The following is a 19213-nucleotide window of genomic DNA, read 5'->3' as shown; positions in this document are numbered from 1 at the left end:
TACTTTTTAAGACCATAAAACTCTTGATAGCCTTAACCTTAACCTTGACACTTTATATTTTATTGTATTTCTTATTCTCCCTCCTTCCTACTATTATCTATTACTGCTATGTTTTGCTTGAAACTCTGGCACAACAATTTCCTTCGGGATAAATAAAGTTGTTCTTATCTTATCTTATCTTATCTTATCTTATCTTATATTATCTTATCTTATCTTATCTTATTTCGTGTCTCCATTGGCCGGCTCTTTGATTGACAGGTCCAGGGTGAGCCAGTGATTGGTGGGAACGGCTCCGGCCTCGCGAGAATCTATGAATGAATGAATAATTCTGGGCACTTTGAACCATTTAGTTTCTTTTCTGTCTCCAAAATAAAACAGAAAATCCCCCCCCCACACACACACACACACACACACACAAAAAAAAAGGGAAAACTCAATAAGACCGGAGGCGATCCCTGATGTTCACGGTGAAAAACATCTCCACCATCTCCGCCGAGCAGCTCCTAAAAAGACTCCTCCGAGGAAAACACCTCGACCGACTAGCTTCTCCGGAGCTGCGCCATCTGTACCTCCGACGTGATTACATCACAGCGTAAGGGGGGGGGGGGTTATAAAAATCCTTAATGGTTTTTTTTCAGCGATTCCCGAGCTATTAGGAGATTTGAATGAAAGCTTGTTCGGAGGCTGAGAGAGAGAGAGAGAAGAACAAGCCTGCAAAACCCATAAAAGGTTAGAGGGTCATCACAGAGAGATATGAGCTTAGAGTCCATTAGTGGATTATAAACTCCACGGCCCCTGCATCTCTGCTGGATTAGGGGAGGAGGAGGTGCGGGGATAGAGTTAGACCGAGTGCTCGGCTGGGAAAGTAAGTGAATTGAGCAAATTCAAAGAGCAGAACGTAGGGAACCGTGGAGATCCGGGCCGAGACGGAGAGCCGGGACAGAACTGGGAGGGCGGAAGAAGACGAGCCACCCCGAGACCAAGGTGAGTCCGAGAGGGACGGAGTGAAACTGGTTTGAACGCGTGATCGTCAGGATCTTCTGGATGTTCGGTGAAGGAACTTGCTTTCTGTCATTTTTACCACATCCTTTTTCAATATTTATTGTCACATTTATAGCTTATGATTGATGTTTTGGCCTCAAAGTGTACACAAAAAGCCCTCTGCTGCTTCTGCTACTGGATCTGTGTGCACTTTATGAATCCCATCTCATCGTTTCCTGACTCATTTGCCATAATTTGCACTTTATTATCATTATCTCGTTCATCTCATGTCGCCGTGGGATTATGAGAAACATTTTCCTCTGCACGTCCAGAAATTGACAATAAAACTTCGACTTGTTTTATCTCTTTGAGATGAACCTTAATTGTGATCCTTGCGCAGATTTTCCGTCTTAATGTGTGTGTGTGTGTGTGTGGGAGAAGCATGGAGGTGAACGTGGAGCGGATTATTCATTGCATCAGGCAGGGGGATGAGAATGGCGTTCAGACACGGCTGCAGGACTTCAACAAGGAGGTACACACACACACGCACACACACACACACACACACACACCAGTCTCTCTGGTGACGTTTCGCTCTGGACTCCCACAGTTTGCCCAGTGCTTCTTCTTTGACGCAGAGGAGCGAGACCAGAGGAAGGTAGGTGTTTGCCCGCTCACCTCACCGTCCGCCGGGCCGCTTCCTGCGTTTCCTGCAAATCCCCCGCCGCTCGCCTCCCCTCCCCTCCCGTCGTCTCCTCCCAGAGCGTCTCTGATTAGTAATTCTGCTGTATCAGTCGTCCCTGATCCTCTCCGCCTGCACGCTCTTGCAGACTGAATAAGACCTCCACCTCCACGCTGTCCCGGCCTCGCGATGTGTGTGTTTGAATAAAACCAAAGTGTTCTCTCTTGTCCCCCCCGCCGGCCCGAACGCCGTCCAGCAAAGAAAACTGGAGGAGGTACGGCGCTTCTCCGCTCGGCCGCCGACCTCGAACCCGGTCCGTCTCTTTGACCCGTTTCCTTTCTCCCATCCGGTTGGTTTCCAGTTCAAGAGGAACAAAGTGAGGGAGCGCGCCGAGTCCGACTCGGACTGCGACGATCCGGACCCGGAGGATCACGGCCTCCTCCTCAGACAGGTCCCGCTTCCAGCGCTCAGGCGTTTCGAAAAAAAGACGCTTTCGGATATTAACCTCTCTTTTGGCGTCTTTAGAATTTGGCGGTCGTGCTCGTGAGGTTCATAAGAACGGGAGTGAAGTGCCGCCTGCTGAGAGTGTCGCTCCGAACCCTGAGGATCCTCTCCAGGGACAAGAAGGTCCTCGGCCCCCTGGTCACCGACGCCGCCCTCCTCACGCTGGCTAAACTGGCGGGGCTGACCGCCGACGAGGCCTGCGAGGAGCCGGGCGACCCCGACTCGGATTTCTACGACGCCGTCATCTCCTCTCTGGCGGAGGCCAAAGCGCTTCGGCGCCGCGGCGACGTGGACGACAGCGACGGCGAAGCCAACGAGGAGGAGGAGGAGGAGGAGGAGGAGGGCGACGGCGAAGCCTTCGACGAGGACGGCAAAAGTGACATTGGCGGAGACCCCGAGAGCGTCAGCTGGTCCGGGAGCCACCGGACCAGCATCAATGAGATGCACCGGGGAGGCGTCCATCACAAGATGCTGGAGCGAGGGAGGAAGGACCGCCGGGAGAGCAAGGTGGACGGGGACGAGGAGGAGGCGGAGGAGGCGGAGGAGGATTCCGGAGACGAGGCGCAGAGAAAGGAGGCCATGAAGGTGCTGTGTAATGTGGTTTACAACAGCACCTGGGCACAGGAGAGGTTCAGCGCGCTCAGGTGGGCTTCAAACGTTTATCCGCGGGTTCACGATAACGTCGAGGACGTGTTAAGTCGCGTTAGGTTCCTACAGGAGGCCTCCTTGGGTCGGCTGGAGGTTCACCGGAGACCCTGAAGAGTCCAGACGTGTGGGTGAGAAGGTGAACCTGCAGAAAAGCGTTATAGTTCAGCCACGCGGGAATGAATTTTGATTTTTCTCAATGAGTCTATATTTTATATTTCATTTTGAGTAAAAGCGATGGCTAACGAGCGCTGACGCAGCGTGCACCTTCTGCAGGGTGGACTAGATAACGGTTTCCCGCTGAGAGCGCAGAAACACGACCGCTGATTCACAAACATCTGAACAAGCCTTGTCCCAGATGGAAGATGGCTTGACGGGTCACAACCAAGCACGGCTTCGCGGTCGACCTCTGCTTTTTAGCACTCGATCTCCGAACGAATCTGTCGGGGATTTTTGACGACGGGTTCTTTTACATTACATTGCATTTGGCGGACGCTTTTATCCAAAGCGACTTACAATAGAGGACATAAGGACCGCAAATGCACTTGCAAATACAAGATGCACAGGAAATATACAGAACAGTAAGCTGAGGTTAGTGAGTTGGTTTTTTTTTTTTTGACAAAGACATACACAAACGTACACACACACACACACACACACACACACACACACACACACACTGCATAGCCTAACTTGCTGCCTAACCTGATCTGGGGCATCACCGCGGAAAAAGTCCTGAAAGAGAAAAGTTTTGACCTGCTTCTTGAAGGTTGAGAGAGATGATACTCGTCTTGTTGCTTCCGGAAGTTTGTTCCACCACTGAGGTAGTAGAACTGAGAACAGTTTAGCCTGAGATCGCTTAGAGCGAGCAGAAGGTACTGCTGGTAGGTTTGTATTAGAGGAACGCAGCTCTCTGCCGGGAACATAAGGTCGTATCATTTGGTTCAGATAAGCTGGACCTGTTCCTGAGGTGGTTTTGAAGGCCAGGGTCAGGACCTTGTGCTCGATCCTGGCAGGTTCTTCTCGGCGACGGTTCTGGCAGACGTTTGCTCTCTTTGGGTTTCCCTCCCAGGCTGATGTGCGGCCTCATCGAGCGCCTCTCCTGCAGCCTCGGCTCCTCGGCGCCCTCCAGCGTTCACTTCTACGAGCTGCGGCTGGTGTTCCTGATCACGGCCCTGCGGCCGGAGCTCGCAGCCCAGCTCCACCAGGTGACCTTGTTTGTTTAGATGTTTATTAGGACAGTGTACATTAAGCATAGAGGCGGAGATGTTTGTAGCAGATTCTAGCTTATAGCTAATTTGCATCTGTAGACCTTCTCACCCGCTCTGTCTCGCACGTGACGTCTCCCGGCGCCCGGTCGATCGTCCGATAGATTTAAGAGCGACGAGCGTGGAGATCTTGCGCAGCCGCCGGGGAAAAACCTATGCGCCGACTCTTCTCTCGCAGGAGGGCGGCGTCTCCATCCTGACCACGGCCCTGGAGAGCTGCCTGCAGGTCCGGTGGAGGGAGCAGTACGAGTGCGAGCTGGATCCCGCCTCGCCGCCCATCTCCCTGGAGGCGTCTCAGCGCATCATCGAGATCCTCAAGATCCTCTTCAACATCACCTACAGCGGCCACAGGCAGGAGCCCAGCGAGGTCAGGCTGCCGAGACGCTCTGGAGACGCATTTTGGAATAACGGTGCAGTTTTCTAATAAACGTCCAAAATGTAATAACTTTTTCATTTCATTTTGTAATAAACTGCCACATTTTGTAGTAAACTGCCCCAACGCATTTTGTAATGAATTATTACGTTTTGAGAAGATTATTACAAAATGCACTTGCAACTTTTTTTATTCTCTTGGAAACTTGATAACATGGAATTTATAGAATATTCTCGGTTAATGCAACCTTTGAATAGTGTACTGATAGTAATTGCTAAGTACTGCTGCTAGGCTAATACAGTGATACTAATAATAGGCCTGGCTTTTACAAATACTTTAATGTAAAATAAAATACAATTGAACAAATAAACTATGCTTTAGAATTGTTATTACATATTGCACCATGTTATGACATTTCCTAGAGAATAAAGAAGTTGCAAGTGCATTTTGTAATAATCTTCTCAATATGTAATAACTTATTACATAATGCGGGAAATTTATTACAAAATGCGTTGGGGCAGTTTATTACAAAATGCAGCTTTATTACAAAATGCAGCTCAACATTTTGGACGTTTATTACAAAATGCGGCTTTACTACAAAATGAAATGAAAAATTATTTCATTTTGGACGTTTATTACAAAATGCACCGTTATTACAAAATGCATTAATTACAAAATGCGTCTTTATTACAAAATGAAATGAAAAAGTTATCACATTTTGGAAGTTTATTAGAAAATGCGTCTTTATTACAAAATGAAATAAAAAAGTTATCACATTTTGGAAGTTTATTAGAAAATGCGTCTTTATTACAAAATGAAATAAAAAAGTTATCACATTTTGGACGTTTATTACAAAATGCGTCTTTATTACAAAATGAAATGAAAAAGTTATCACATTTTGGACGTTTATTACAAAATGCACCGTTATTACAAAATGCCTTAATTACAAAATGCGTCTTTATTACAAAATGAAATGAAAAAGTTATTACATTTTGGACGTTTATTACAAAATGCACCGTTATTACAAAATGCATTAATTACAAAATGCGTCTTTATTACAAAATGAAATGAAAAAGTTATCACATTTTGGACGTTTATTACAAAATGCGTCTTTATTACAAAATGAAATGAAAAAGTTATTACATTTTGGACGTTTATTACAAAATGCACTGTTATTACAAAATGCGTTGGGGCAGTTTATTACAAAAAGCGTCAGTTTATTACAAAATGAAATGAAAAAGTTATTACATTTTGGAAGTTTATTACAAAATGCGTCTTTATTACAAAATGAAATGAAAAAGTTATCACATTTTGGACGTTTATTACAAAATGCGGCACTTTATTACAAAATGAAATGAAAAAGTAATTACATTTTGGTCCAAAATGCGTCTCAACAAGCCGCCGTCTGATGGGCTTGCAGGGGGACGCCGCTCTTTACCGCCACCTGGTTGCCATCCTGCGCCTCTGCCTGATGAGGCCGTGCGTGATGGCGGACGACACCGACGAGCTGCAGGGGTGAGCGTCCGTCCGTCCGTCCGGTTCTCGCCGGCCTCTCGGTGAACCGCTCCTCCTCACCGGCCGTTTCTCCCCCCGTCCGGCAGCCACGCGGTGAACCTCCTGTCGGCGCTGCCGCTGCAGTGCCTGGACGTGCTGCTGACGGTGCCCCTGGGACCCCAATCCCAGGAGAGCCAAGGGGTGAACATGGACAGCGTGCACACCCTGCTGCTCTTCATGGAGAGACGCCTGGAGTCGGTAAAAGACCGCTCGAGGCGGACGCCGTGGAGATGGAGACGTGGGAGCTGATGTGTGTGTGTTTCCGAAGGGAGATAAGGTGAAAGAGAAGCTGACGCCGATCCTGAATCTGCTGACGGAGAGCTGCCGGGCGCACAAGGAGACGCGCCACTACATCAGGAAACACGTAGGAGTCGTCCCGCCGGATCTTCTCGCGTCGGATCGCGTTTGCGGTCGCTGACGTCCCGCCGTGTCCTCTCCCGGCTCAGATCCTGCCTCCTCTGAGGGACGTGTCCCAGCGTCCGGAGGAAGGCTCCACCGTGAAGAGCCGGCTGATACGCCTCATGACCCACCTGGACACGGACCTGAAGCACTGCGCCGCCGACCTCATCTTCGTCCTCTGCAAGGAGAACGGTAACCTCAGAGCGGTCGCGAGAAGGTCGACGCGGAAGGAGACGGTGAAATTCTGTCCATCTTCGTCCCTCCCCAGTCAGGCGTTTCGTCAAGTACACGGGTTACGGCAACGCCGCCGGCCTGCTGGCCACCAGGGGCCTCCTGAGCGGCGTGGGCTCGCGGACCTCGGCCTCCGACGCCCAGTACTCCACCGACTCCGACTCGGACACCGAGGAGTACCGGCTGGTCAAAGACCGGATCAACCCGGTGACGGGGCGCGTGGAGGCGGCGCAGCCCGACCCCATGGAGGGCATGACGGAGGAGGAGAAGGAGGAGGAGGCCAAGAGGCTGATCATGCTCTTCAACAAGCTGTCCAGGTGGGCTGGAGAGCCGGCGTGACACTTCGGGTTCCCTGAACAGAGGCAATATTGAAGACGTCGGTGTTTCTTCACCACCGTTGAGATACTTGTTAGACCACATCTTCCTTCCGCTCCATGACAGCACGGAGAAGGAAACAGGGACCTTCTGAACACTCGAGAAGATCGTGACTTAAGTCACTTCTTCAATAGTATGTATTTTTATGCAATATTGTATGCCAAGGACCATGATGTTTGCAGATGACATTGTGATCTGGAGTGAGTGCAGGGAACAGGTTGAGGAACATCTAGGGAGGGAGCTGCATTGCACCTTTGTGGACCTTCAAAAAGCATATGTCAGGGTGCCGAGAGAGGAGCTCTGGTATTGTATGAGAAGTCTGGAGTGGCAGAGAAGTATGTTAGACTGGTGCAGGACATGTATGCACGCTGTGAGACAGTGGTACGGTGTGCTGTGGGCGTAACAGAGAAGTTCAGGGTGGAGGTGGGACTCCATCAGGGATCAGCTCTGAGCCCCTTCTTGTTTGCAGTGGTGAGGGACAGGCTGACAGATGAGGTTAGACAGGAATCTCCATGGACCATGATGTTTGCAGATGACATTGTGATCTGTAGTGAGAGCGGGGAACAGGTTAAGGAACATCTAGAGAGGTGGAGGTATGCTCTGGAAAGGAGAGGAATGAAAGTTAGTGGCAGCAAGACAGAATATATGTGTGTGAATGAGAGGAACCAGGGTGGAACGGTGAGGCTACAGGGAGTGGAGATCGAGACGCTGGAGGATTTCAGGTACTTAGGTTCAACAGTCCAGAGCGTAGGAGACCGTGGATAAGAGACAGGTTCCAGCAGGTTGGAACGGGTGGAGAAAAGTGTCGGGGATATGAAGAGATAGAAGACTATCAGCCAGAAGGAAAGGAAAGGTGGAGGAGACGGTGGTGAGATGGTCTGCAAGCAGTGACAATGACCAAAAGACAGGAGGCAGAGCTGGAGGTCGCAGAGATGAAGATGTGGAGGTTCTCTTTGGGAGCGACCAGGATGGAGAGGATCAGGAATGAGTCCATCAGAGGGACGACACATGTTTTGGAGATCAAGTCAGAATGAGATGGTCATGTCATGGACAGAGGAGGGAGACTGAAGATATCAGTAGACGGCTGCAGGAATTGGAGGTCTAGAGGAAGACCAAGGAGAAGATGGATGGACATCATGAGAGAGGATATGAAGGTAGTTGGTGTGAGAGAGGAGCATCCAGAGAAGAGGGTTAGATGGAGAAGGTGGATTCGTTGTGGAGACCCTGAAGGGAAAAGCCCAAAGGAGAAGAACATTTTATGTCAAGGGCGGCACACGTGGTTAGAGCTTCCTCTTCACAACCAGAAGGTCCCTTGGGGGCCTTTCAGCGTGGAGTCTCCATGTTCTCCCATCTTTGCCCGGTTCCTCCCACAGTCCAAACACAGGAGCTTCACCGAAGAACCTTGAATGGTCCAGACATGTGAACGATCTCCATAAGACGTGAGCACGAGAGGGGTTGCACGTCTCTAGCAGTGGCCTTCTAGTGGCCCAGATCACGGATAAATGGATGTTACGCCGTCAACACACACACACACACACACACACACACACACACACACCGCTGTCTCCGGTCGGCTCGGCAGGAGGCCACCTTTCTTCTCTGTCTGCCCTGCAGGGACGAGCTCATCCAGCCGGTGGGGGTGACCCTGGGGGGGAGGACGGTCCCGGCAGCCGGCCTGGGGGAGAACGGCCTGACCGGAGGGGAGGAGGAGGAGGAGAAGGAGGAGAAGGAGGAGAAGGAGGACGTCGACTGACCGCCGTCTCATCCACGACCGTCCTCCACGCGACGCTCCAACCCTTCGGCGAGCGCAAATACGTTTCTTGTTAATGTGTGGAATTAAGGCATCTAATAAAAACAGTGACGTAGTCAAACACATTCCCGCTTTCTGCACTTTTATTATTGGAATCCACAGATTCGGGATGAAACGGACATTTTGAAAAAGGACACACGGTAAAAGGACGACAGGCTTTTCGAGCATTACAGGAATTCATCGCTGCAAGAAATAGCTTTAGGAAATGTCGTTATCTGCATTTTTGAGTGAGGAGGATGAACTTGTTGTGTGAATGACCGACCGGTGAGGGAAAGAAAAGGAAAGCAGACCAGGAGCTGAGCTCTTCTTGGTGACGGTGAAGTATTTATGGACGGGAATACGCCAGGTATCACTCTGATCCATGTCCAGAAGGCACGGCAAGGAAGGGTTGCTACCCTCTGCGGAGCTTCAGCAAAGCTCCATCATCTCCTCCAGGGACATCTGCAGGTCTACGGACCGCAGAGAGGAGGCGCCGCCCTCCACCGCCATATTCTTTATCAGCTCCAACGAAGTGAAAACCACCTGAAACGGGGAAAAGAAAGAAAAAAATGTAGGTTCGTGATTCGCTTTCTTGTGGAAATCTTAGCTTCTGAGAAGCGAAGCGGCGTCCGAGACCAGGGCGTGAAACGTCTTCCGGTGAGGAAAGTCAAGTCCGGTTGCCACGACAAGAAGAATTGGCGGCGACCCACGAGAGACACGTTTGCCGGTCGCACAAACCGCACAAAGAAGAAATAATAATAATACATAAGATTTGTAAAGTGCTTTTCATGGTACTCAAAGACGTGAAAGACAGAAGACACACAATTATTGGGAAAGGCTGTAGGTGCTTTGGAAGAGGTGGACTTGAGGTTTTGTTTATAGGATGACAGTGAACTGGACTCTAGGATGGCCAGGGAGGGAGTTCCAGATGGCGAAGGCTCTGTCCTCCAAGGTGCGGTACTTGGACTTGAAGACGGGGTGAGGAGGTTCGCATCCGAAGACGACGAGCCGGAGAGTGGAGATGTAGGAGATCGGTGAGATATTGGAGGATCTTGAAGTGAATGCGTTGCTTGATGGGCAGCGGGGAAGGAGTCCGGCAGCAGAGATTTGGACATATTGCAGTTTTTGAAGAGCATTAGAGGGGAGGCCGTATAAGATGGAGGTGATGAATGCATGGACCAGTGTTTCTGCAGCAGAGGGTGAAAGAGCGGGTCGGAGGCCTGCTAGGGTTTCGAAGGTGGAAAAAAGATGTTTTGGTGATGTGGTTTATTTGTGGCCTGAAAGAGAGTGCAGGGTCCATGTAGATTCCTAGGTTTCGTACCAGAGTGACCGTCAATGGAGAGTAAAGTTGTGACAGGATCCGAGCGTGGATTTTGGGCCGAATATGATAATTTCTGGATCAGGAATAAGAATCGGAATCATTTATTAAAGGCCGCGCGGCAGCGTTGGTGGAATTTGTTTTGGATGCAGCACATCATGCTCACATCGCTCCTGTTTCACTTCCATCGTCAACAATACAGACAGAAAATCATGATCGGCAGACACGATACATCAAGACATTGATCGATTTGTATAGCTCTCGGGAAAAAAAGCTGTTTTTAAATCTGACAGATTTGGTTGTGAGAGACCTGTCGTGCCTCCCGGAGGGCGTGAGTGTGAACAGCTGATGTGCAGGGTGTGTGTGTTCTGAAGGGATTTTGACAAAACGTTGTGTACAGAGCGTCTATGGAGAGTGTGAGCCGTGATTCTAGATCGGGGTCGGCAACCTTTAACACCCAAAGAGCCATTTGGACCAGGTTTCCTCGGAAAAGAAAACACCGGGAGCCGCAATTACTTTTTGACGTCTAAAATAAAGGTACCACTGTATATATTGCTTTTTATTACCTTTACACTTTGTATAAACAAGTGTGTAGTGTGTTGCTTCTGAAAGTTACAAAGTATTACGGAGAAAAATTGAACTTTATTTATGTAGTGAACTCATTTTGAGCTTTGGGCTTTCAGAGCGTGTAGCGGAGCCTCGACCTGAATTTCAGAAATAAATCAGGAAAAAAAATCTCTGTGTCAGTAAACAATAAAAATAAATATTTACAAAATATCTTCATAAATATCTATTTTATCTGGTTTATGGGACTTCTGCTCCTGAACTTCTGCGCACAGCATCTGCAAATCGGGACTTTACCGGCCGGCGGGTATACCGGCTTCCGCGAGTTATTTTGAGCGGCGAAAAATAATAAATATAATTTTATTTAATATTTCAAGATCACAATAATCTTCCAACTTAGAACAAAAAGTTTAAAAAAAGGAATTAACACAAATGAAATACACTTCAATTAAATATTTATAATTTATTTTCCCAAGCCGCTCGGAGCCGCGGGTTGCCGACCTCTGGTCCAGATGATTTATAGATGATGCGTAGAAGTTTTGAGCGTCAGCGACCGTCCAAGTTACCATACCAGACTATTATTGATGAGGTTAGGATACTTTCATACTTCCAAGGAGGATATTGTGTCTCACGTTTTAGAAAAAACAATCTTTTGTTGGCTTTCTTGTAAACTTCCTCTGGGTGCTGTTTGATTTTAGTGTTATTGATGTGTACCTTCTGCTCGCTCTAAGCGATCTCAGGCAAAACTGTTCTCAGTTCTACTACCTCAGTGGTGGAACAAACTTCCGGAAGCAACAAGACGAGCATCATCTCTCTCAACCTTCAAGAAACAGGTTAAAACATTTCTCTTTCAGGACTTTTTACTGCGCTGATGCCCCAGATCAGGTTAGACAGCAAGTTAGGCTATGCAGTGTGTGTGTGTGTGTGTGTGTGTATGTCTTTGTCACTGTTCTGTATATTTCCTGTGCATCTTGTATTTGCAAGTGTATTTGCAGTCCCTATGTCCTCTATTGTAAGTCACTTTGGATAAAAGTGTCTGCCAAATGTAATGTAATGTAATGTAATGTAATGTAATGTAACAAAAAAAAAACAAAAAAAAAACAGAACTAACCCCAGCTTACTGTTCTGTATATTTCCTGTGCATCTTGTATTTGCAAGTGTTATTTGCAGTGCTTATGTCCTCTATTGTAAGTCACTTTGGATAACAGCGTCTGCCAAATGTAATGTAATGTAATGTAATGTAACAAAAAAACAAAAACAAAACTAACCCAAGCATACTGTTCTGTATGTTTCCTGTGCATCTTGTATTTGCAAGTGTTATTTGCAGTGCTTATGTCCTCTATTGTAAGTCACTTTGGATAACAGCGTCTGCCAAATGTAATGTAATGTAATGTAATGTAATGTAACAAAAAAAACAAAAACAAAACTAACCTCAGCTTACTGTTCTGTATGTTTCCTGTGCATCTTGTATTTGCAAGTGTTATTTGCAGTGCTTATGTCCTCTATTGTGAGTCACTTTGGATAACAGCGTCTGCCAAATGTAATGTAATGTAATGTAATGTAATGTAATGTAATGTAATGTGTCCCAAGAAGAAGAAGGAGGATCTCTCACCTCCACCGTGACCAGCTTCTTGACCCAGGGTCTGCCGCCGGGATCCGGCCACTTCTCCCCGAGGCACAGGAAGAGGGAGCAGGGGCCGCACTCCTTCCCGTCGATAAACTCCAGGATCCCTGCGGGCGAAGGACACGCCGTCAGCGCCGGGATCTCCTCCGGCGGCTCTTCCGACGGCCGTTACCTTGGATGAAGTCCTTCAGGTTGTGGAGCCGCTGCGGCGGCGCCTTGGAAATCTCTCGGGGCCGTCTGCTCCCGTCGAAATTGGAGAAGCTCCAGAACGCTCTGACGTCTCCCCTGCGCTGGCCGAAGATCTCCAGCCCCAGCACGCGGACGTCCACCCCGCCGCCCAGGTTCTCCAGGATGCTCCGCGTCAGCCTGGCCTGCGTCTGGTCCAGCATGTCGCCGACGGCGGGCAGAGAGACCGTCGTCAGGCCCGACTCGGGGTCCAGGATCGGGGCGGTGAGTTCGGGCCTGGCGAGGAGGACGAGGTTTCACCTGACGTGACTCCTTCAGAAGCTTAAAGCGAACATTCAGCTAGACGTGTATTTGTTAAAAGCCGTCATTCCTTAAACGAAATGAAAAACACATCGAAACAGCGGAAAAAGTATTTTGAACCGGCGATGAAACGAACGCGTCATGTACTCTAACACAGCGGACCCTCGCTTTTGGGTTTCCAAGACCTTCCCCCTGCCAAAAGTGAAGTTTTGAAAATCCAGACGCGATCGATTTAAAGATTCAAAGCGTTTTTTGCCGCATGCGCGGCGTAGGAATGTGTTTCCCCGTTCACTGATATTCCTCCTTCGCTTTCCGCAGTGCATCGGGATATCTGCTGATAGGAAGAGTGTAAACATTATTAGAAATATGATTATACTGCAGAAAAAAGATAAAGGGAACACAATCAGAAGCACTGATTGATTTGGACTTGTTTAAGAACGTTACATCAACGTTGAATCGGCACATTGGACTATGTAAAGAACAAAGTATTTCATAATAATATTTCATTTTATTTTAGTGTTCCTTTTTGAGCATTGTTGATAGGAATACGACCAGTGAGATGAAACATCTGAATAGTCAGCAGCTATCGGAGGCTTTTGGGTCGACGTTCACGCTCACGGCAGCGAAGTGGACCGGGACATTGTATGCCGAGCACGATTGGTTGTTTGTTCTCCGTGAACCAATCAGCTTGAGGAACGGAGCTCAATCGGCCAATAGCGTGCAGAGGACGGATCGACTCAGCCAATGTTATTCGGCGTGGCTACAACCATAGGAGCAAGAATTCATGATGCTGGCTATCTCGGTTTAGCAAAAGAGATCTTGTATTTTGTTTATTTTATAAAATGAATTTTAGTTTAATTTTACAATATTTTAGTTTAATTTTCAGGTATTTTTTACTGTTTTTTTTTCTCACAGTAGAATATGGCTATTTCATCCCGAAAAAAAAAATTAAAATACTAAAAAAAAAACGCAAAGGAACGATAAATCGCGAGAACCAAATTACTCGGAAAAAAAAAAAATCCGCGTAAAGGAGATCTTGTATTTTACTTATTTTATAAAATGAATTTTAGTTCAATTTCACAATATTTTAGTTTAATATTCCGATATTTTTTAGTGTTTTTTTTTTTTTTTTTTTTTATGGTAGAATATGGCTATTTCATCCCGAAAAAAAAAAAAATGAAAATACTACAAAAAAAACGCAGGGGAATGATAAATCGCGAGAACTGAATTACTAGACAAAAAAAATCCCCGTAAAGGAGATCTTGTATTTTACTTATTTTATAAAATGAATTTTAGTTCAATTTCACAATATTTTAGTTTAATATTCCAATATTTTTTAGTGTTTTTTTTTTTTTTTTTTATGGTAGAATATGGCTATTTCATCCCGAAAAAAAAAAAAATGAAAATACTACAAAAAAAACGCAGAGGAATGATAAATCGCGAGAACTGAATTACTAGACAAAAAAAATCCCCGTAAAGGAGATCTTGTATTTTACTTATTTTATAAAATGAATTTTAGTTCAATTTCACAATATTTTAGTTTAATATTCCGATATTTTTTAGTGTTTTTTTTTTTTTTTTTAATGGTAGAATATGGCTATTTCATCCCGAAAAAAAAAAAAATTTAAATACTACAAAAAAAAAAACGCAGAGGAATGATAAATCGCGAGAACTGAATTACTAGAAAAAAAAAAAAAAATCCCCGTATGAGCGAGGGTTCACTGTATATCCTATTGTTTGGTCATTTTGTTCTAGGTTGTGTAGCACTTTATGGACAAAAGTATTTCCACCTGCCTGCACTCGCCTATGAACGTCAGTGAATCTTGTTCCTAAACCCTGGGGTTCAATATGACGTTGGTCCACCTTTTGCAGCGAGAACAGCTTCAGCTCTTCTAGGAAGGCTGTCCACAAGCTTCACCAGGGGGTTTATGGATAGTTTTTCTTCCAGAAGTGTGTTTGTGATGCTGGCCGAGAAGGCCTGGCTCTCGGTCTCCGCTCTCAATCATCCTGAAGGTGTTCTACGGGGTTGAGATCAGGACTTGGTCCTCCATGTCTTCGTGGTCCTTGCTTCGTGCTCTGGTGCACAGTCGTGTTGGAGAAGGAAGGGTCCGAACTGTTGGGAGCGTGGAATTGTCCAACATGTGTTGGTTTGCAGAAGCTTTCAGAGTTCCTTTAACTGGAACGAAGAGGCCAAAAACCAGCCAGCACCATGATCCTCCTCCAGACAACCTTGGAACAATGTGGTCAGACAGGCAGCGTTCTCCTGGAGACCTCCAGACCCAAACTCGTCCATCGGATTGCCAGATGGAGAAGCGTGATCGTTCACTTCAGAGAAGTGAGACCGGTGTCGGCGTGCTTTACGCCGCTGCATCTCACGCTTCGCATTCTCTGAAGCTCTCTGCTCGCTGTTCTTCAGCTCATCTGAAGGCCTCGTGAAGCCTGGAGGTCTGTAGCCACGGACTCTGCAGAAAGTCGGCCGCCTCTTGGCACGATGCGCCTCGGCATCCGCTGACCCCGTCAGTTTACGTGGCCTAACACTCGGTGGCTGAGATGCTTCCATGTTCTTCTAATCCAGCTGACAGTGGACTGTGGAATATTTCGGGGCGACTGAATTTGTCCCACAGCTGCATCCTATCACAGCTCCACGCTGGAATTCACCTCCAGCTCCTGAGAGCCACCCATTCTGTCACAAATATTTGTAAAAACATGCCGAGGCGCTTGATGTGACACACCTGAGGCCGTGGAATTCCCATTATTTGGGCGTCTGAGCCGATACTTTTGTCCATATAGTGCATTTACATCTTCGGCGCGTGAGGTTTACCTGTAAACCAAGCGGAAGCCGGCCTCGTTCTCCACCAGCGTCTCAGACACCTTCAGCCCCCGGTAGAAGACTGAAATCCTGAAGTGTGTCCCTGAGGATGGGGGGGGGGGAGGGGGGGGCAGAGCGGGTGTGTGTGTGTGTGTGTGTGTGACAGAGGGTTCCCCCCAATTCTGTTGGATAAAAACGTATTTTGAACGATGTGGCGTGGGAGTCGGGAGCGGCTGAACTCACTGAAATGTTCCCCGTCTTTGGTCTTGTTGATGACATCTAGGAACTCCGTCATCAGCTGCTTCTCCTCGGACTCCCCTGCGGCTCCCGTTATTGGATGCGCCGGTTGCTCGGGCGACCAGGCTTCGCCGACGGCAGCCTCGAACGCTACTGGGTACTGCTGTTGCCCCGGCAACACATATGCACCAACCAGATCGGGGCGCCGCTGTTGCTCGGGAGGAGTCCCGGCGCCGCCGGCGGCCTCTGCGGGAAAGTTTGAGAAGCTCAGCGGCAGATCGGAGGGAAGCGGCGACGCCTTCCTGAGGACGGAGACGCCTCACCTACGGGAGGTCCGATGTCCAGCTCCTTGAGACACTCCTGAAGAATGTCCTCCGAGACGTCCGCCGCTATAAGACGATAACATTACCGACTCGGAGATGCTTTTCTTCTTCGGCGCACACGACAAAACTCACCCGGGTAGAAAAGCTCCTCCTCCACAGGGAGAAAGTCCTCGTTGCTCGGGACCACCTGACCCTGAGAGAGCAGAGACGCCGCCTGAACGGAATGCACGGTTTCGAAGGTGAACTCCGGCGCCGGGCGGTCGCTTACCGCCGGGACGGAGGGAGGACGGGGCGGGAACGGCTCCGAGTCGCCCTGGTCCTGAGATCCACCGGAGGAGTTTCCTTTGTGAGGGAGCGCAGAGACGGAGCGGCGTTAGCAGGAAGCGCTGACGACAACTTTAAATGTTGAGTTTCAGGCATTTTCATCATGTTTTGCACGACAGACACGATAAACTCCACTCGCAACCTGTTTGTTTTTGTCACTGTTTATGCTCTTATCCTTCTTGTTGTTGTTCACTCTGCTTTTGCTATCTTTTAAATGTCTCACTATTAATACCAATATTTATTGATACTGCAATTGTTGCGCTGCTGTGACAACAAGAATTTCGATAAAGTACATCTTATCATCTTTTCGTTGGTGCAGTAAAAATACGGTAAAGTTTTGAAAGAATCTGCACACCAAAAACTGCTTCAAAAAGAAGAGATTTATTTTATTTATTTTTAAAAAATAGGCTCTTCCTGAGATGCTTACCGGAGACATGTGAACACATATCTCCCTTTTTTTTTTTGCGAGAAACGTCACGCATGCGAGAATAACTATTTTGTTGTATGTAAAATAAATCATATTTTCTTTATTGGAGCATTTTTTGGTGGTGGATTTTTTCAAAACCCTACTAAGTCAAACTTGTTTGGATTCCAGCACTCGTCCCTGCATGCGTTTTTCTTTTCTAACTCTCCGCCAAGGCAAGAATACAAACTACCTCTCTGCTTTCAGATGTAATTTTAGTGCTAACCGGACTGACGTCAGCTAAATCGTCGCTCTTATTTGTTTACATTTGCTGTTCTATTTATTTTTGTACTGGCTTGAAATCACATCCGGGTACTCATTTCGTAGCGGAGCCTGTAAATATGACAATAAAAACTCCTCCTTTTACACCACAGCGGTGAAAGAAAAATAGATAAGCCGTTCTGAGCGGTAAGTTTGAAACAAACGACAGCAAGGACTCTAAACGCGAATCATTTTCCGGGCGCAGCCGCCGGTCGTCACCTGCTGAGGCGGATTCTTCCGGCCACCTGAAAACCTTGTGGGGGTTGGCGGCGTCCCCCTTCTGGTCGTCCACCGTTTTGAAGCCTTTGGATCGCAGGGCGCTGCGGAAGTTCCTCTTCCAGATGGAGGCATCTCCCTGGATGCGCCCGTTGCCGCTGGCCTTCGCCCAGGCCTGGAGGGCAGACGGGGGAATAACGGTGACCTCGACGCTCCTCCTACCGTCACGACAAAGGTAGATGGACGGACCGTACGCACCTTGAAGATGAGGACGTCCGCGTCGGAGCTGTCCTGCCTCAAACCGTGCTTCCACGGGATGCAGAACTCCGTCCGCTCCTGGTTGGTCCAGTGGACGCCCGGGTAGCTCCCGCTGTCGATCTGCTCCCGCAGCCACGGGATGAGCAGCGGCCTGGAGTGAGACATTTCTACAGGAGGAAACAGAAACGTCTTCAGACGTGTCCTCTCGGTCCAGGATGGAGGTTCACCGCACGGCTTCTGCACGGGAAGTCGTTTCTACAAACCCACCCTGTTTTTTTTTTTTACTTCCTCCAACTTAAAGTAGAAGCAAAGAAAACATATAAACTATTAAACGGCTGACGCTCGTTCTTCTCGCACATTCAAGCCTACTGACTACTTAAATTGCACTCATTCTTTGGGAGTTGCCGCTGTTCATATTCAAATCTATAATCATATTCATTATAATATTTACACTTTTTCCATCCGCACATAATCAAATGCAATGCAGACAGCAAAGTAGGAATTTCTATGCTGTGCATGTGACGATAAACGCTTTGAATCTTGAATCCAAACAAACAAAAATGGATAAATTCAATCGTACATCAGTGATATTTAACAGGAAACATAAGGACGCTTGTTTTGTTTGCAATTAATGAACTGGAAGGGAAAACCAGGGTAAAACAATGTACAATCATGGCCTAGAGTTATGAGAATGACACAACCATAGAAACATCCTGACAAACACCTAAAAGCACCTAAAAACCCCGAAGGAACAGATTTTGTGAAAGTGTCATTCTCAAAACTTTTGCCCATGACTGCATAGACCAATATGTATTCAGCTGAATGGATCTAAGGGAATATCACTCATTAAACAGTATATTTTGGGTTTTTTCCATAAGTTTTAAATATCTTTTTAAGTCATTTCAACTTATTGTTCTCAATTTCACCACAAACGACGTCGACATGTCCTGACATGACCTCAAGCCCGCTTAAATGTAGAATAACAAAAGCAATAACTTGTTGCTTCGCCCTGGTTTTACCGACTCTACGTTTACATAACGAGACACCATAAACTAAAACCTGCACACAAACCCGGTCCTTCTATTTAGAAACTCCACACGGGTGATTGGAAGTGAAGAAGCCCTTCCTCGAATGAATTTAATTCACGATTTCAAGATTTCCAGCAGAATAAGTGACTTAAGAGGAAGAAATATCACCGAATTCCTCGACGCAGACCGGAGACGATGACATTGTCATGTCGCCAAAAGCAGCAAAACCAAATAAATAAGATTATTATTATGTTTGAGGGAAGAGGGAGGGAGAGGAGCTGGCTTACCGGCGGAGGAGAGCGTCCTTTCCGCGGGTGGAAGCGGAGATCCTCCCGGTCTGCCCTCCTTACCGGGAAATGCCGGACTTTCGACTTTCGGTTTCGTTTTCGTCACCGGCCGGAACGGGAGGGGGAGGGGCGGAGCGTGGGGATCCGCGGCGCTCTGCAGGATCCACGCAAAACAAAAAGCAGAAAAGGGGAAGGAAAAAAAAAAAAAAGAGAG

General features: G+C 47.4%; 2 protein-coding genes across 2 annotated transcripts; one reads left to right on the top strand and one right to left on the bottom strand.

Moving 5' to 3' along the window:
• The first annotated feature begins 822 nt into the window (after nucleotides 1-822).
• Nucleotides 823-8878, top strand: LOC147215003 (chaperone Ric-8A). The gene is made up of 14 exons (XM_086140680.1): nucleotides 823-984; nucleotides 1423-1513; nucleotides 1592-1639; nucleotides 1920-1937; nucleotides 2025-2114; nucleotides 2189-2811; nucleotides 3885-4020; nucleotides 4259-4447; nucleotides 5874-5968; nucleotides 6055-6205; nucleotides 6276-6371; nucleotides 6454-6598; nucleotides 6675-6954; nucleotides 8627-8878. Exons 2-14 carry the CDS (start codon nucleotides 1424-1426, stop codon nucleotides 8763-8765), a joined length of 2100 nt encoding a protein of 699 aa, XP_085996806.1. The 5' UTR covers nucleotides 823-984; nucleotide 1423; the 3' UTR covers nucleotides 8766-8878.
• A 12-nt stretch (nucleotides 8879-8890) lies between these two features.
• irf3 (interferon regulatory factor 3) lies at nucleotides 8891-19063 on the bottom strand. The gene is made up of 11 exons (XM_086140682.1): nucleotides 19000-19063; nucleotides 17685-17851; nucleotides 17430-17601; nucleotides 16431-16504; nucleotides 16295-16355; nucleotides 16163-16228; nucleotides 15846-16085; nucleotides 15615-15705; nucleotides 12480-12769; nucleotides 12296-12414; nucleotides 8891-9344 (listed from the first exon to the last, which is right to left on the bottom strand). The coding sequence occupies exons 2-11, from the start codon at nucleotides 17847-17849 to the stop codon at nucleotides 9231-9233; spliced, it is 1392 nt and encodes a 463-aa protein (XP_085996808.1). The 5' UTR covers nucleotides 17850-17851; nucleotides 19000-19063; the 3' UTR covers nucleotides 8891-9230.
• Nucleotides 19064-19213: the final 150 nt, after the last annotated feature.

Source organism: Fistularia commersonii, chromosome 33, assembly GCF_037954325.1.
Source record: "Fistularia commersonii isolate RoL2024-O1a breed Wild chromosome 33, RoL_Fcom_v1.0, whole genome shotgun sequence".
NCBI classification, from domain to species: domain Eukaryota; kingdom Metazoa; phylum Chordata; class Actinopteri; order Syngnathiformes; family Fistulariidae; genus Fistularia; species Fistularia commersonii.
The sequence above is the reverse complement of the archived record's forward strand: the minus strand, read 5'-3'. Positions and strand labels throughout refer to the sequence as shown.

Bases quoted from the DNA above. Each gene is read 5' to 3' on its own strand.
- irf3 (XM_086140682.1), bottom strand. From the start codon at position 17,849: ATGTCTCACTCCAGGCCGCTGCTCATCCCGTGGCTGCGGGAGCAGATC. The intron at 16,356-16,430 runs GTAAGCGACCGC...CTGCTCTCTCAG, and splicing joins GTCCTCCCTCCGTCCCGGCG to GGTCAGGTGGTCCCGAGCAA. The intron at 12,770-15,614 runs GTAAACCTCACG...CCTCCTCGCCAG, and splicing joins GGCTTCCGCTTGGTTTACAG to GCCCGAACTCACCGCCCCGA.
- LOC147215003 (XM_086140680.1), top strand. From the start codon at position 1,424: ATGGAGGTGAACGTGGAGCGGATTATTCATTGCATCAGGCAGGGGGAT. The intron at 1,514-1,591 runs GTACACACACAC...GGACTCCCACAG, and splicing joins TGCAGGACTTCAACAAGGAG to TTTGCCCAGTGCTTCTTCTT. The intron at 6,372-6,453 runs GTAGGAGTCGTC...CTCCCGGCTCAG, and splicing joins GCCACTACATCAGGAAACAC to ATCCTGCCTCCTCTGAGGGA.